The sequence below is a fragment of the Dromaius novaehollandiae genome, chromosome 4 (assembly GCF_036370855.1).
Source record: "Dromaius novaehollandiae isolate bDroNov1 chromosome 4, bDroNov1.hap1, whole genome shotgun sequence".
In the NCBI taxonomy this organism is placed as follows: Eukaryota; Metazoa; Chordata; class Aves; order Casuariiformes; family Dromaiidae; genus Dromaius; species Dromaius novaehollandiae.
This window is the reverse complement of record NC_088101.1, coordinates 85,533,134-85,549,016: the sequence shown is the minus strand read 5'-3', so window position 1 is coordinate 85,549,016 and position 15,883 is coordinate 85,533,134. Positions and strand designations below refer to the sequence as shown.

At 37.1% G+C, this 15,883-nt stretch overlaps 1 protein-coding gene across 2 annotated transcripts in view; it reads left to right on the top strand.

Annotated features, from left to right (window-relative positions):
• The window catches only part of DNAAF9 (dynein axonemal assembly factor 9), a 78,912-nt gene that overhangs the window by 13,614 nt on the left and 49,415 nt on the right, over positions 1–15,883 (top strand). For both annotated transcript variants that reach the window (XM_064511645.1, XM_064511644.1), the window contains exons 3-9: positions 3,890–4,009; positions 4,882–5,006; positions 8,151–8,247; positions 9,234–9,340; positions 11,821–11,898; positions 14,435–14,533; positions 15,207–15,262. In XM_064511645.1, the coding sequence (XP_064367715.1) occupies positions 3,890–4,009; positions 4,882–5,006; positions 8,151–8,247; positions 9,234–9,340; positions 11,821–11,898; positions 14,435–14,533; positions 15,207–15,262 (682 nt within the window). The remainder of the gene's footprint in view (positions 1–3,889; positions 4,010–4,881; positions 5,007–8,150; positions 8,248–9,233; positions 9,341–11,820; positions 11,899–14,434; positions 14,534–15,206; positions 15,263–15,883) is intronic.

Below are 15,883 nucleotides of genomic sequence, written 5' to 3'. Positions count from 1 at the left end.
AACTCCCCCCTTCCCCCTTAATTTTATATACTGGGCTATAAGATAAAGCAATATAAACTCTCATAGCTTCACTTCAGTTAGATTAATATTTTTACTGAAATTTAGAAGAGCTTGGTAAGGTGCCAAAGAGAGGGGAGAACTTAAGCTTGATACAATTATTCAAAAACAGTTGCAGCTGATTTTTAAATAATCCTATATTTCTTATTTTAAAATGGTTGAATGGTAGCATACATCTATTCTTTGCCAGAGAAAAAATGACATCACAGATGACACGAAAAAGAAATTTGGAGGTGAGGAGAGAAGAGATGCATGCCAGACGTGTTTAATTAAAGTTGTGAGGTCTGATTCTTCTAGAAACTGGAGTTTATCACTGTTGCTAGGAAAACTACTGTATATGAAACTCCCTAAATTATACCGTAAATTAATATTTTTAAGCAATGGCATTTTTCACTTCTTACCTTTTAACAGAGATTTCTAGCTCACCATTAAGTTAATCTGGTATTTGAGGATATATATTTAGTTTTTATATTTAGTATACAGTGTTCCTTCTTTACAAGCTTTTAGGAAATGTCTGGTCTTAGGATGTGGGAGAAATCCCACCAGCATTTAGTACCTCGAACTGCTTGTTCATCCTCTTCCCTGTCTAAATGGAGACTGTTTTAATGATTAATGTGCATGTCTGTTAGATGGCTGTTTCACAATTGCATAATGGTTTTGGGCAGCTGTCAGGAGGTGATCTGTCCCTTCTCTCTAGCCTCACCTTCCTGCTAGCCTCCCACCTTGTGTCCCTAGAGCTCACATGACCGTTAAATGAGTTATGAAACAACTATTCTTTGTTTTGATAAACGGGGAACGTCAAAAATGCATGGCTGGGACAAAGAGAAAGCATAGCTTCTTTTACATGTAGCTTATGTTTATATCAGCCTAGCAACTGGTGCGCAAGCACGTGAGGTAGCTGAGCCCTCTCAAATACTTTCTGTCTCAGAAAAGGATAGTCTTGACCTGTCCCTAGACTGCTTGTCTTCCCTTTCCTCCTTTCCCTCCCCACATGCATTTTGCATCAGTTCTGGTGCTTGTTTGATCTTGTGTACTGGCTTCATCCCACTGAGCTGACAGAATTTTTCCATACTTGGCTGAACTAGTTTTCTGCCAGCTTAGCGAACTGAATCAGCTCCCTGACAGGTCAGATAAGCACTGAATGCAGGAAAAGAAGGAGCAGGAATAGCTCCTTGGGCAGCAGTGGGCTGCTAGATGGACTTAGTCATTGTCTACTACACCCTTGTGATGAACTGGGAAAGACTGGGAGTTACTAAACTTGCACAGCTCAGCTGGAGCCAGGCATGTGAGGTTTTCCTATTTAATAGCTTTCTTCATTGTTCTGTTGAGGACTTATGATATACTTTCTGGAGGTATCTTATCTTTGTCATTGTTTTGTTTCCTGTTTATTTTCTGCTAAATGTATCTCTTCATTTAACTCCATATGCTTCTGTAGAGTAGTATTAAAGCCTGGGTATGATAAATCCTGTCTGCATTGGATACTAAAAAATCAGGTATTCTATGAAGTTGTTGGTTTTACAGTACCGCTGGTACCTTTCCTGCTAGCCCGCGTGTGCTCTGCAGGCAATAAATTCACCCATGTCCTGTTTTTATGAGAGTTAAGCTTATCAGCTGCTCCACCTTCCTTCTCATGTCAAAAGTATCAATTACCTTTCTTTTCATTTTTTTTCAGTTAATTTAACTGTAAAAGCAGAGGTTTGGTATTTGGCTTTGAAGATCTTTTCTATTTCAAGTCTGAAGAGGAGCTGATGCACCTGGATACTTGCTCTCAAACTCTTCTGTGATGGCTACATCTTAATTTTTTATAAGAATAATTTCTCGCTTGTCTTCTGATCTTCCAGTCTTTTTGTTCTCCTCTGTCCTTTTCTTTCCTGCTTCACTATGTGTTATTCTGTTAGCCTGTCCCTGGGCATACTGCCTTCGCTTTCAGGACTTTGGAGACCCTAGCAACGAGCCTGATAGGAAAAATTGCAGATGTAGTGAGGTGGCCACCTTCATCCATGCTGTTTGGACTACCATTGGGGGTGTCTTGTTAGATTAACATTTGACTTGACAGATGATGTTTGCTCATGAAACATTAGTAAAGCCTAAGAATGAGCTCTTACAGAACTGATCTAACAGCTTGCTGTCACCAAAAGGGACTGTCCTGACTCCTGCATTGCACTAGAATGGATGTTTATCTGATTGCCTTCAAAAGCTGCTTCAGTTAGGCAAGCGAGCAGTAAACCAGATTACCTGCAGGACATTGTGTGCGCTGGCTTTTTCAGAATGCCGCAGCTGATGGCATTTAAATGGGATGATTGCTTTCTGGAATAATCGAGTCTCTGCATTTGGCTGTAACTGAAGTCCTGCCTGAGCTATTGGTACCAAGATCCGTGTTTGGAGTCCTGTTGCATTCTAGGCTGGGCTGCAACATCTGCTTTTGGGAGGCTGCGTTATGCAGGCAATAGGCATAGCAAAGGCAGATCATTGTAGCAGAAGGGGAACAAATCTAAAGAGAAGGCAGTAGGCGCTGCAAATCTTGGTAGATTGAGGCGATAGATTCAGCTTGTCTCCTCCGAAGGTTTAGACCAAATACCTGATGCCTTGGAACATGTGTTATCTGAAGACCAATTATTATGCAAACTAAGGTGGTTAGTAAGATACAGGATTCAGTAGTTGGATGCAAATAGAGAGTCTGGTTAGCACTCTGAAGCTGAAACATAGCTTAAAAAGGGGATATAGTTGGGAGAGCTTATGGTTTGTTCCAATTTCGTATGTGTTGAGTTGATTCTGAAGTAGTTTGCTTTCTGATGCAATCCCTGAAATCCGGACGTCCAGGCTGTGCTGACATACTCTTGCACTGATCTCTCACTTGGACAGTGTTAACAAATCTCTCTCTCTCTCCTTTTTTTTTGGCAGCCACACAATTGTATCTTTATATAACTTGGTAGGAAAACTTGATGTTAATGCTTATGAGAAATTTTGTAGCACAGTCAAGACTGATGACCGCTGTCGTATGCATGTGAAGGATGCTGTTTCTTACATAGTTTTAATTGTGGAGGAAACTTTATTCATTACATTTGAATTAAATGTTAGGAATTACAACTGTGTGTACTGATAGTCTCACAGAAAGATGAAAACATTCCCTAAATCTGTGGACTGTTTCCTTTCTTTTTCTTTTTTTTTGTTTTCCTCCTCCTGTTTTTTTTTTTTTTTTTTTTTTTTTTTTTTTTTTTTGATTTATCTATCTTCTATTTCCCCTTGCTCTGGATCTTCAGTTTTTTTGTTTTATTTTTCCAATGGACACAAAAGGCTTTCCATGGAAGCCTTTCATGTGCCATATGTTTGTCCGAATATCTTTTGATGATTTGTTAGAAGTCTGCACTGGCTTTCTGGTGACTCAGGGATTGCACTATAATACTTATAAGATAATGTTTAATCATGTATTCTAAAGCAGGAGATTTAGGTCACAGGATTAGTTTATTAGGAAGCTTCAATCAAGAACATATTCATTAGAATGAACACTGCATACAGATAGATGTTTAAGTTTGGATTGCTAGATAAAATTGAACTTCTGCTGCTTAAGAACACTGCAGAAAGCTAAATTTTATTTTTTAGCGGTGCCTGTGGATTTAGGTCAGGAGTGAAATGTCAGCACGTAGCAATGAACTGCAAAAACTCTCTTTTCCCTCCCTGTCCTCCCAATATGTTGGAGTAAGTGTTCACTGACTATATGAGAAATTCAGTTAATATTCCTGTCTAAACAGTTTTCTTCTTATTAGGGAAGAACACAAGGTTTTCAGGAGTACTGTATTAGGACACACGTTTCACAAACAATTTGCTTTTGCAGGAATCGATAGTCGATACAACGAAGGTTGCAGGGAGCTGGCAAACTATCTGCTTTTTGGCTTGTATAACCAGAGTAACAATGACTTTGAGAGAACTGGGTTTCCTGAAGAAGTTCTTGATGGTGAGTAACATGAGCTTTTTCATGTATTTCTCAGCTTTTCTGGAGGGAGGGTGAGTCAGCAAAAGGGGCATAGTTATCAGTGAATTAGAAAACAACAAGTCAGTAAATCTCTTAATTGTGAATATGCAGCTGATAAACTGATTAAAAAAAAAAAAAACTGTTTTTTGCTTCCCCCACCAGATTCCCCCAAATGTTCTAAATACAGAGAAATATTTAGAGAAAATACAGAGAAATAGAGTCCATTAGTAGAAATCCTAGTTCAGTCATTTTATATATATATATATATATTTTTATATATATATATATGTAATCAATTGTTGTACAATCAAATGTGTAGAGTTCTAAAATACTTAAGTTAATTTGCCAAAGTAAAGAAAACAAAAACAAACAAAAAACCTTATTTTTATATTTGAAAGATGGTCCATTATCAAGGTCATAGATTATTCCCTTATTTGCATAAAACTTTGACTATCTGTCCTATTTTTACATTGGGTATGCTGTTATGGTAGTTTTTAATAGGAACAAGCTCTTGATGTAATGTCAGGCAAGGGCAAATACAGTTAAAGTTTTTGTAAGTGCTCTGTAAGTGCTCATCACTGACAGTCTTGGCTTTTCAAAGCACAGGATTATGCAAGTTCTGAGTAAGACTTCAGAATAAACCCACAATTGTTTTGGACAGTAAAAAGTACTGTTGTACTTGGAACTGTATCTGACAGCCAGTTTTTTAAATTTTTCATTTATAAATGAAAAAAGCAAGTGAGATATGTTATAGGAAAAGTGTGTTCTATTCCATTCCTGTGTTTTTTGTGTTTGTATAAGTCTTCTGTGTGTGCATTCTTGATGCTGGAATAAAATCTGTTCTGTTTCTGCAGATATAATCATATTAATAAAACCTGACAGTGTTCATCTGTACTGTAACCCTGTGAATTACAATCATCTTTTGCCATATGTGGCATACTGGAGGAACTTGCATTTTCACTGTCTAACTGAAAATGAGGTATGTGGAACATGAATGCACATGAGAACTGCATGTCTGTAATATCTTGCTAATGAACTGATACTCGAAGTGGAACTTTTTTTTACACTTCTAGAAGTCTCTTCCCCGTTCCCCGCCTTCACATTCTGTCGGGAGTGATGTGCTTCTGTTTAGGGGTATTAATTATTTTCTTAATGTGTGCACAAAAAAATACATTTCTAATAGTTTTTATTTGATGGAGCATGAAAACAAATGCTTTCCCCCCCACTAATTGCTATTGTTTTGACTTGAGTCAATGATCTTTTAATGAGAAAAAAACATGTGGGATGTGAGAAAAGTAGAATCTGAATTAAGTACCATAGTGAATACTGAAATTTCCAATGATAGTCTTATTTGTTACCAAAGTAGTGTGTTAATGTGTTGTATGCCTATAGTTTCAGAAGTTTAGAAAAGATGGGCTTAGTAAACCTTTTAAGAACAATAAACTTTGTTATGTATTTTCTTTTTAACTTTCAGCTCTTCCTTTCAAGATCTGTTAACCTCAGTAAAGGAAAAAAGCTGAGTTCTATCATTTATTTTTCATTGGACTATGATTACTAGATATGATTTTGTCTTGCATTTAAAAGTGGAGGTATTCCTAGGAGAACTAGATTTAACATAGTAAAATAACGCTAGAGGAGTTGGAATGAAAATGACTGTTCTCTGCTCTCTGGTCCTGATTCTTTGTGCTCTGGATGATGTAAATGAAGAAGCTGGTAGGCAACTAGATGTTCAGCTGCCAAGGCCTCTGTCGCTCTGTATGTTTGCAGTGTTGTGAGGCAGCATGCTATTGCCAGCTGCATGGCACTCTTCAAGTAGTTCTCGTGCTCTTTGGGCAATGGTTCCTTTGCTTGACTGACGTCGTGGTGAAAAAGTGTTTCCTTTTATCCAATCTGAACCTCTCTTGTTTTGAATCATGCTCATTTTCTTGCATCCTGCCACCCCGCAACACTGAAGAGCCTGGGTTTGTTCTCATGATGACCTTTTTGTAGGTATTGGAGAGTGGATATTAGGTTCTCCCCCATAGCCTCCTCTTCTCTAGTCTGAACAAGGCCAGCTCCTTCAGCCCCTTCTCCTAGGGCAAGTGCTTCAGCTCCCTTTTCATCTTAGCAGCCCTCCACTGAACTCGCTCTGCTTTGTCAATGTCTGTCTCCCAGAACTGGATGTAGTATTCTGCAGTATTCTGGATGTGGTCTCAGGAGCGCTGCATAGAGGGGGATAATGACTTCCCTTGATCTACTGGCTGTGCTGCAACCCAGGATGCTGCCAGCCGCCTTTGCTGCTAGGGCACGCTGCTGGCTCACGTTCAGCTTGCTGTCCGCTGAGATTCTCATGGTCCTTTTCTGTAGAGCTGCTCCCCAGCCAGTCTGTCCCCAATCTGTATTTTTTTCATAATCTTTGTTTGCCAAAAGGATGTAAATCCTACAGCAAAATCTAAAGACTACCTCCGTAAGGCTTTTCTGTCCCTAAAAACTTAGTGTAAAGAGCAGTTCTTACAGCATGGAGGTGGTTAAACCACATGTTTTGGAATAAAGAATGGAGTAGTTTTTAAACTGCTCTTGCTAGCGCTACTGCAATAAATAGTTATAAGTCTGTTTAAGCTTTTGAATTTTAAAATGCATCTGCTTATGGGCTTTTGTGTAGTCTGTTGGGACAAGTAGTAGCTTAATCATACAGTGTGGGCTTGAAATAATGGTGCAACTAGAAAGGTAAACCAAGTGTATTGCTATGTCTGGAAACTGTAGAGGGAAATGAATAGAAAGTCTTGATTTCTGGTGCTGCAAATAAAATATTTACTTAATTGCTTCATGTGAATGTCAGCTGAGTGATGCACATTGTATCACATTTGTAATGTATAGAAATTGCCAGTTTCCTAGACAATTTATGACACAATCAATAAAACATTGCTGTGTCAGCCTTTAGACACATCCTGCTTAAAGGAGGATTGCTTGTAGTGGTTTTTAAGCAGAGGGTCTTTTTTAGCGATAGAACTAAGTTTTACTTGCTTTTATACATATGAAACAAAAAGAGCTTGGAGCTTAAGAAATGAACAAAGCAATGCCATATCTGTAGCTCTTTATGAATCTTGAAAAATGCTATTGCCTGCCCTTCTTTCCTTCCTTCCTATTTAGCTTTAACTGGGTCATGGGAGTTTAAGTAAAAATCCTACTTAGTGGAGGGCTGCTACTGAAGCTATTATTCAAGAATGTCTATTTTCACAATGGCCAAATAATATATAATAAAAGATTTTGTTGTGTACTGTGTAATATTTCTGGCTGTCATAGCTCTGTACCTTTTATAGAATGGGCTCTATTTATACCTGTAATAGCAGATATTTAGTGAGCAAGCTTCTACTGTCTTGCTGAAAAAGAAGTTCTTATTCTGATGGTATTTTACCTCTTGAGGAACTGGCAGTTGTTTGGGATTGGCTTTGAACTGAAACTTTGATCTAGCGTGCCAGGACTGGAGAAAGAAAACATCACGCTAGTAACTTGCACTGAATCTTGAGTTCAGTGTTCTCTTAAAGTAACTTGTTCCAGCATAAATTTGTTGGGTGTACCCTGAAGCTCAGATGATCTACATACAAATAAAGTTCCTAGCCATGTAATTTATCTCAATATTATTCAGTTCAGAGCAATGTACATCAAAAAAAAGTAAATAAAACACCACTGCCCTCTGATCTTGCTCCAGAAAGCAGGTGACTTGAAATAGGTTTTTCCTCAGTGGCAGTTTTCTGTGGTACATCAGTTGGTAGTCTCAAAATGTTTTTAGCTGTCTAAAGACTGCCCAGAATCTAGTAGGTGATGTTTAAAGACTTCCCTGAAAACTGAAAATAAATTATGTATTTATGCTTTTATATAACACTTCCAATGAACTTTGGTTTTAATAAAATTGTCTGAGCTGGCTTGAATACATCCCTGCTGCGATAGAATTTCCAAAATACAGAGGCTAAAGAGGCTCTTTAACTTCTGGGAGCTGTAGGTAATAAGTTAGTGGATTACAGAAAGTGACATTTGCCATTGAGTTAAAATTATGCTATAAATGTGCTCTGTTGACACATGTGCTAGGATGAAACTAACAATCAAATTAGGTATGCTTAATGAAATTTTAAATGACTCTTTCCAGTATGAAGATGAAGAAGCAGCTGAGGAATTCAAAATTTCCAGCTTTGTAGACATGGTTCGAGATTGTAGTCGCATTGGTATTCCGTACAGCTGCCAAGGTGGGTTAGCTTGTTTTATGCTTAACGTAAGTGTTTTGCAGCATGTGATTTGTGTAGTTCAGTGAATGAAGATTTTCTCGTCTTTGGTAAGAAATCACAATTAATATGCCTTTTTTTTTTTTTTTTAACTTAAGAGTTGTGTTTCTTTTTGAAAAATACAAGCTGTTAGACTTCATCTGAAGAGTGAACGCTCATAGCATGAGGCGAAGAAATAATTTGCATTCAGAAAAGTGTGTTCTACTACGTACAGAAGTTCTCTGTTCAGATGGGAGCTTCGGATAAATACTTCTTTATGTAGGGAAAGAATAAACATTTTGTTATGCAAGTTTCCCTTTTTAGCACTGAAAAGACTGGACTGCATGACTTCCTGTTATGATCTGTAGCCAGCCTTACAGTCTGAACAATGTAATCTTATATTGTTTAGTAAAGTGTACTTTGTGGTATCCAAGCAGTGAATAATGCAAAAGCAGTGCATGCAGTGCTTTGCTGTCTAGCATGCTGGGTTTTTAAGCCATAGTAGGTGAAATACAAATTAAAAAAAAAACAAAACTGATTTTTTTGTTTGTTTGTTTTGAACTACACAAGTTCAAACCAAGCTAATTCAGTTAGCTTTGGTTTCTCACTAACTCCACGTGTACTCTCATAGCTTAAAAAGCAGAATCTGGAAACTTTTTTTTTAATTGCTTCTCCTGTGGGAAGAAGTGATATGTCCTAATTGTCTGGAAAATCATTAATTTGTAAGGAGAAGGAGTATTGTTTTCTAAACTGGTAGCTGACAAAAAGGGACAAAATTTGGGGTGGAGAAAGAAAGGATTCTTCAAATACTACCGTCTTCGCTAAAATCTGTTCTTCAATTAAAGATTTTAAATTATATGAACAAAGAGGATAATCGAGGTCCTCTATTAGAATCTCACAGCAACTGTAACATCTCATAGAAAGTTAATAAAGTGTCAGTGTTTGAGATCTGTCGAATCTGTCTTTTGCAGGTCATCTACAGATATTTGATATGTTCATTGTTGAAAAGTGGCCAATAGTGCAGGCTTTTGCACTGGAAGGAATTGGGGGTGATGGCTTCTTTACAATGAAATATGAAGTAAGTAGTTATGTTTTCTATTTCCTTTCCCTTCTTAAGCAGAAATAGTCATCAAATAATTTGGATTGGAAAGTACCTCTTGAGATCATCTAGTCTCAACCCACCGCTTGAAGGAGGGCCAACTTCTGAGTTCCATCAGCTCGCTCAGGACCTTGTCAGGCTGGGTTTTGAATGTCCAAGGATTGAGATAGATACCACACTCTCACTGAGAGAGTGGAATGAGCTATGAAACATTCTGTCCTGGATCGATGCTTCTTCCCCCTGCCCCCACCATATTTAGAACTTTTTTCCTTATCTTCTAGACTTAAAACCTCCTCTGCCAATAACAGAAAAACTCTAGGTCTGCTAGATGGTGACAGAAGTTCAAGAGCAGTGTAAGAGAAACTGTTTAGTCACAGATGCTTTAAAATAAACTAAGAAGTGAGTGTATTTTGGGGTTGTTGGTTCTGGCACAACAAATGTATCCGTTTTCCTCTCGCACATTATATATTCTTCGGCCATCGTGGTCTGCTAAATAGGGTAATAGTCAAGATTTTGGATGATGCTTCTAGTTCTAACAAGGATTTGCTGTTCCACTGTGGGCAACTTGCATCATTTGGTTTTGCTATTTATAAGTGTACTGTAACAGCATCTTCAGAGGAAAGCTTCATATTTAAGTATTTGAAGCTTCTTTTATTTCATTTTCTGGGACCTCTGCCACAGAAATCCAGAGGCCCTGTTCTTTTTATAGCTCCTCCATTTTTACAGCCGAAATATTCTTTTTTTGATTGTCAGAATTCTGACAAAACCAAGGAATTAATATTGCTGTGGTTTAAAGAGTTTCATCAGATGTAATACTTACACACTTTCTCAAAACTCCTCTGAGAGTTAGTGTTCCTGTCTTTTCCTGAGCTCTGTACCCTTTCCACTGAAATCTTTCTCTGTGCTTTATTTCTTCATTTCATTACTAGTACTGTAGTAGTATTGTTGTGTGAACGTGTCAACATCATTACATAGAAAGCCTAAATAGGTAAGCATTCTTGTGGGGATCTGACTAGCTATGGGTAGCCCTTCCCACTAGTCTTAAATTAGTCAATGAAAATTTGTGTGAATTCAGTGGGGGTTGTTTGGGTCTTTAGCGTAACCCTAGCACGATTCGCTTCATGATTCTATGAAAGCTTTGAGAAAATCTGCAGTTACTGTTTGTACCGGTATGTATTGGTAAGAGCAGAGTGTCTTCTGTTTCATTGTGAGGGGCAATACTGCCCTCATGGCATGCTTGCAGACTTAAAAAGGAGCAATGCAGATTCTTGGAATCTGTTTTTAAGAGTGTGTATGTTAACACACACATTTCAGCCAAGTTCCAGCTTGAGTTCTTGCTTTCTTGCTCCTTAAAATCATAAGAGGATTTCAAGTGGGAAGTGGCATTCTTAACTTTGTATGTAATTGTTTATGCACGATTGTCTGTTAAGCAGCTGCTATATATCACAGATGGGGGGAGAAACTGATCTCCTTTTTTTGCTTGGGATTACTGTTAAGGATCTAAAAATTAATACTCTTATGATTATTAAAAGGGGGGGGGGATTCTTAATGCATTTTTAGCTCTTCAGACTTGACTTCCCTCTGCTATGCCTTCCATGTTCCGAGAGTTCAAAATAATCTGATCATAAATGGCAAATTTTATTTTTGGTGTTTTAAGGGTACCTCCTCTCTTCTACAAAAATATAGCAGCTAAGAACTGTTTCCTGTGTTTTGTGGTAGAACAAACATTTTATGAAAGTCGCAGTTGGTCAAGATGCTATAATCCAGAGAATTTATTGTATCAATAGTTGGATAGAAGAGACGTCCTGGAAATCTTTATTGCCACATCTAATAATACGAATAATTGGAATAACTGTGTAAGGCAGTGGTTTAAGAAAATTCCAGTCAATGTTGCAATTTGAATTAATTGGTTGGGGCAACACTGTAAATGCAGAAGTTATCAGAAACAGGTGTCCCTTAAGAATACATTTTTGAACAGTCTTCGTAGGCATCTTGGGGAAAAAAAAGTAATGCTGCTTGCTAAGTTAGTCTAGTATTGCTTAAATTAATGTTATGCTTACTGTAAGAATTGACTAGCATGTAGGACTAATAACCTTGGAATCCCTTTCTTGGCTGTTTTATCTCTGCACCAGCTGATGTCTTTCTTGGCTTTTATTAATTATATTCAATTTTGAGAAGCTTTTTGGGAAATGATTTGCTTGAAAGATGGAAATAAAACTTTACATGTACTTTAAACTGTCGCTTGGGCAGATGAGTCTTTCCAGTGTTCATGACATTTGCATTAGGTTTGGTCAGTTCTTTTGTAACTGGTACTGTAAAAGTGTTTCAGACTTCCCAGAGCTAAGGAGGACTCTCAGATTGGGTGGTATGCTTCTAGTTTGTTTCAATGCAATGCAAAGCTGTAGCTGTGGCACTTTTTGCAGCAATTTTTACAGAGATATGTTTAAAATATTTTTCAGTTAATGGATGTCAGTGTTGATCTGTGGAAAACATACAGCAAAATGGATCCTGTTTCCTTGGAGGACTTGCTCTTTGAGGTAATGCAGGTGAAATCTGCTGAACCAACTACTGGTCCGTTTGCACGGCTGCAGAGCAAAATCGTTGTGTTCTTTTTTGTTTTTTACGAGTGTTTGCAGACTCAACGTACTGCCTCTGTACACTGGGGATTGTGGGATCTTGCAGGTTCTCTTTGCATTCCTGATACCATCCACAAAGTCTGCAGAACTGTAGAACAGCAAAGTAGCTTGTCTTGGTTTCTGTAAAATTCTTACTATTCCTTAAAATGCCTAAAATTCTCCTAAAAGATGGTGTGGATATTCTTCAGGCCATAAGACTATGTACAGAGTATAAAATGTTGGGAATGTTTGTGTGTTTCAGGCCTCCCTTGTGGTAAGGGGAAAGGAAAAAAAAAACACTTCAGCATACAACCATTATCCTGGGAGAAAACCCTTTCATGAGCTAGTTTAAGTGGATAACAGTGACACACAGTGGCAGCACTGATGCTTTGTGAAATACAGACATGCACTGTTAAATATTCCCTTGTTGTAATGAGAGGTCTGATCTCGATGCTAGAAACGAAAGCGATACATGTATTTTAGTAGATACTACTTGTCTCTAAATTCAGTTTTGAGAACTCGTGTAATTTCTGCTTGCTCTTTCTAATTCCTTGCATTTCTTCGGTTATTCAAAATAAGTTGTTTCAACCTGAATTGGTTTCAGACAAATTTTTGCATTGGTGGCTATCCATTGTCTAAATGTAGTTCAGGTATTCAGGAGTAATGGTTGCTAGTTTTTTCTTCAGTTTTCTAGTTTGGCAGCGAAATAGGCTTCTAAAATGTAGCCAGGTTATCAGTAAGTATCCTTTATTAATAAAACATTGGTAGTTTTCCAACCTATTGGGTTGTTGTGGCTACTGCTGTAATGCAAATTTAAAAATAATGTTGTTTGACATAATGATTTAAAAAACATCAAACACGTCTCAAAACTATAAGGCTGTAAGGCTAAATAGTAACACTGCAAGATACTTCTTTTACCCTGTCCTGTGGAAGTGGGGGAAATGGTACATTAAGGATTCAGTTTGGAATACAGATAAACGTTTCGGATTTTTTTTTTTTTTTTGTATAACATATCCACTCTGTAGCAGACTTATTTCTACTATTTTAAAGTTTTTTGAGAATGAAAGTTGATGTTAAATTAACTGCAAATTTTGTGAAAAAGGTTAACAATAATGGAGAGGGTTTTTGTACTACTCTAATTTCATGGAAATTGGTAATGTTAAAAATGATTCATTTTCTCAGTCAGGATAAAGTTGGGTGTACTTAAAGAGCACTTGAAGCTTAGATATGTGTTCATATTCTTTTTTTCTTTTTTGGTTAACACAGCTTTGCTGTTGGGAAATTCTAACTTTACTTAGGATTTAAAAGAATTAATGTTCTGTACAGTCTGGGCATGTTCCAAATAAGCTGACAAAAATGCTTTTAGTTCTTCGTTTCTTTGAAAAACATATTTGAGGCTGGAATGTTCTTTAATGGTAGCTTCTCCCCCTAAATGTAAACCTTAATTTTAAACCACTAATATAGCCTTTATAATTATTTTAGAAGGCTTGCGAGATTTCATCAGAATTCACTGTCTAAATTTCATTCATTACTACATTAATGAAGTGGTTGAAAATAAATACTGTATAATATTCATGCAGCTGCTAGAATTATAATTCTGGTTTGTTTGTTATATATCTGAAAAACACTTCCTAAAATCAGGATGTCTCTCTTCTTCCAAATTAATATGTGACAAGCAGTGAAATTAATCTTGCGAACATTTTAAAATTTTGTAGTTCCGTAAGGTTCCTGCCTTATCAGCATGACCACTCTTTTGTTTTTGCCTCTCTGATATATATATTTTTTTTTAATACAGTTCTTACCTATGGGTCATCTTCATTTTCATTCTCTGCTTTAGTGAGGTGCAACTGGTGTATTTCCTTTTCTGAAAAAAATACGTGTGTTTGTGTGCAATACATATTTTTTTTTTTTAACAAATGTAGGTGAAGAAGTGGCTGTTTGCCAGTTGCACATCATGAGCTTCCCAAACTCCCCAGCCTGTTCTTCATCTTCCATCCATAAGCTCACTTAATCTACTTCAGAACCATGTACAGATCTAAAAGTAAAAATCAAATCTATCCATGTGCTCATTTTGAAAGCCTTATGGGAAATATGAGGCCCAAGTTATGAATGATCTCAAAACAGTGTGCATTCTTAGATTAAAAGCAGTTAGTGGATGGATAACGCTGTTCCTTTTCCCGCCTCCTCTCCTGGAAAAAAAACAAGCAAAAAGACCTCAAACAAAGTATCCCCAGCCCCTTCCCCCAGGAGACCTTAACTTTTAGATATTTGCCTGTGCTCACTTTCTTACTGCCTCAGTGGTCAGGTTGTATTTTACATTGCTGAAATTTACAGCAATAATTCAGTAATTTACATCACTGAAAATGTAAGCTATGTTCTAACAGTAACATGGCTATGATTTCTTCTCTCTGGTGTAACGCATGCTGTAATGAATACACATTGAATATTTTTATTCCAGGATTTAATGACGTTTGAACATCAGTGGACCAGCTTTTTTGCTAATTTTGATACAGAAATTCCTTTCATTCTGGAACTCTCAGAATCTCAGGCGGGGGAGGTATGTTTACTTGAATGTCTTTGAAATGCCAGTGTCCTCCTTGCAGAAGTAGTAATAAATATTCAGCATAAGTAGTAGTAAGATATAAGTATCAATTATACTTCTATTAATAAAATACTAATATTAGTAGTAAGTATTCAGCATTTTGTCTCCCTCCCTGTCCCATCTATCCTTTTGCATTTGAGGAATAGAATACTAATCTTAAGGTTTTTTTTAAGTCGACAACCCACTTTATTTACTGCATGGCGTGACAGCTTTGGACTGCCTGATGTAACTCAAGGTTGAGTGTTTGTTCCCTGATAATGAAACTTAGTTGTTTCACGTGTGCACAAGAGATTCCTATTTGTAGGTGCATTTAATCTCATTTTGGTGGTAGCTTCTGCGTTTGCATTTCCTGACAAGTTGAGGTTGCACATGTCAAATTTCAAACATTGTTGGTGATAACATCCAGAATAGTGTAAAAATAGTACAGCACATCTGCTTACAGTTTTTTGGGGGTAGCTGCTGGCTGTTTTCAAGCATATGTGAGACTAACGGTGTTTGAGTTTGTTTCTGGAGGCTGGGAATAATTTTGAGGGCTGAGGAGTTTTCAGGCTTGTTCTTAACGATAGTGATATCTTGCACTGTCCTTTCATGTACTTGTTAATCAGAATGTGTTTTTTCTTCTTTGCAGCCTTTCAGAAGTTATTTCAGTCATGGGATGATCTCGAGCCATATAACAGATAACAGGTATTACTCATCACTTCACTGTGAAATTGTGATCTCACTTGTATCTCGATATGTTATTTCCATATCTCTGATGTCATAAGAATGCTTATAATTCCTTTTGAGACCATTTCAATATATGGATCCCATCTTGGTGTATTTGAAATACCACACAGAGCCACTGGTCCAGATTTTCATGGGCTTTGATGCTGCAGTTTCATTACATACATAATATTGATATGCTTGAAATTGTTGATACTGTGCATTCTAATATGATCAAGTTCTTCACACTCAGATGTTTAAATAAGCTCGTAGCCATATTAAATAGGTAGCCGTGTTTGAAAACTTGGCTGCATGTTTTCATGTTACTCAAAACCAATTACAATATGAAAACTGAAGTCAATATACTTTTGTGTGTCACAGTACCCCCAAGATCAATGCTTAAAAGCAGACCAGTTAAAAAAACAGATCTTAAGTTGTTGAATACAAGTCACCTTTATTTTATTTCAGCACAGATCCTTAAGTGAGAGGGGAAGGCTGGTTGTCCTATGTTGCAAAAGCAAGCATTTTACTATTTTGAGCTAAAAAAAAAGGTTGCTTAGCTACTTAAATGTCTCTGTAGATTATTCTTTATTTGGAAGTAAA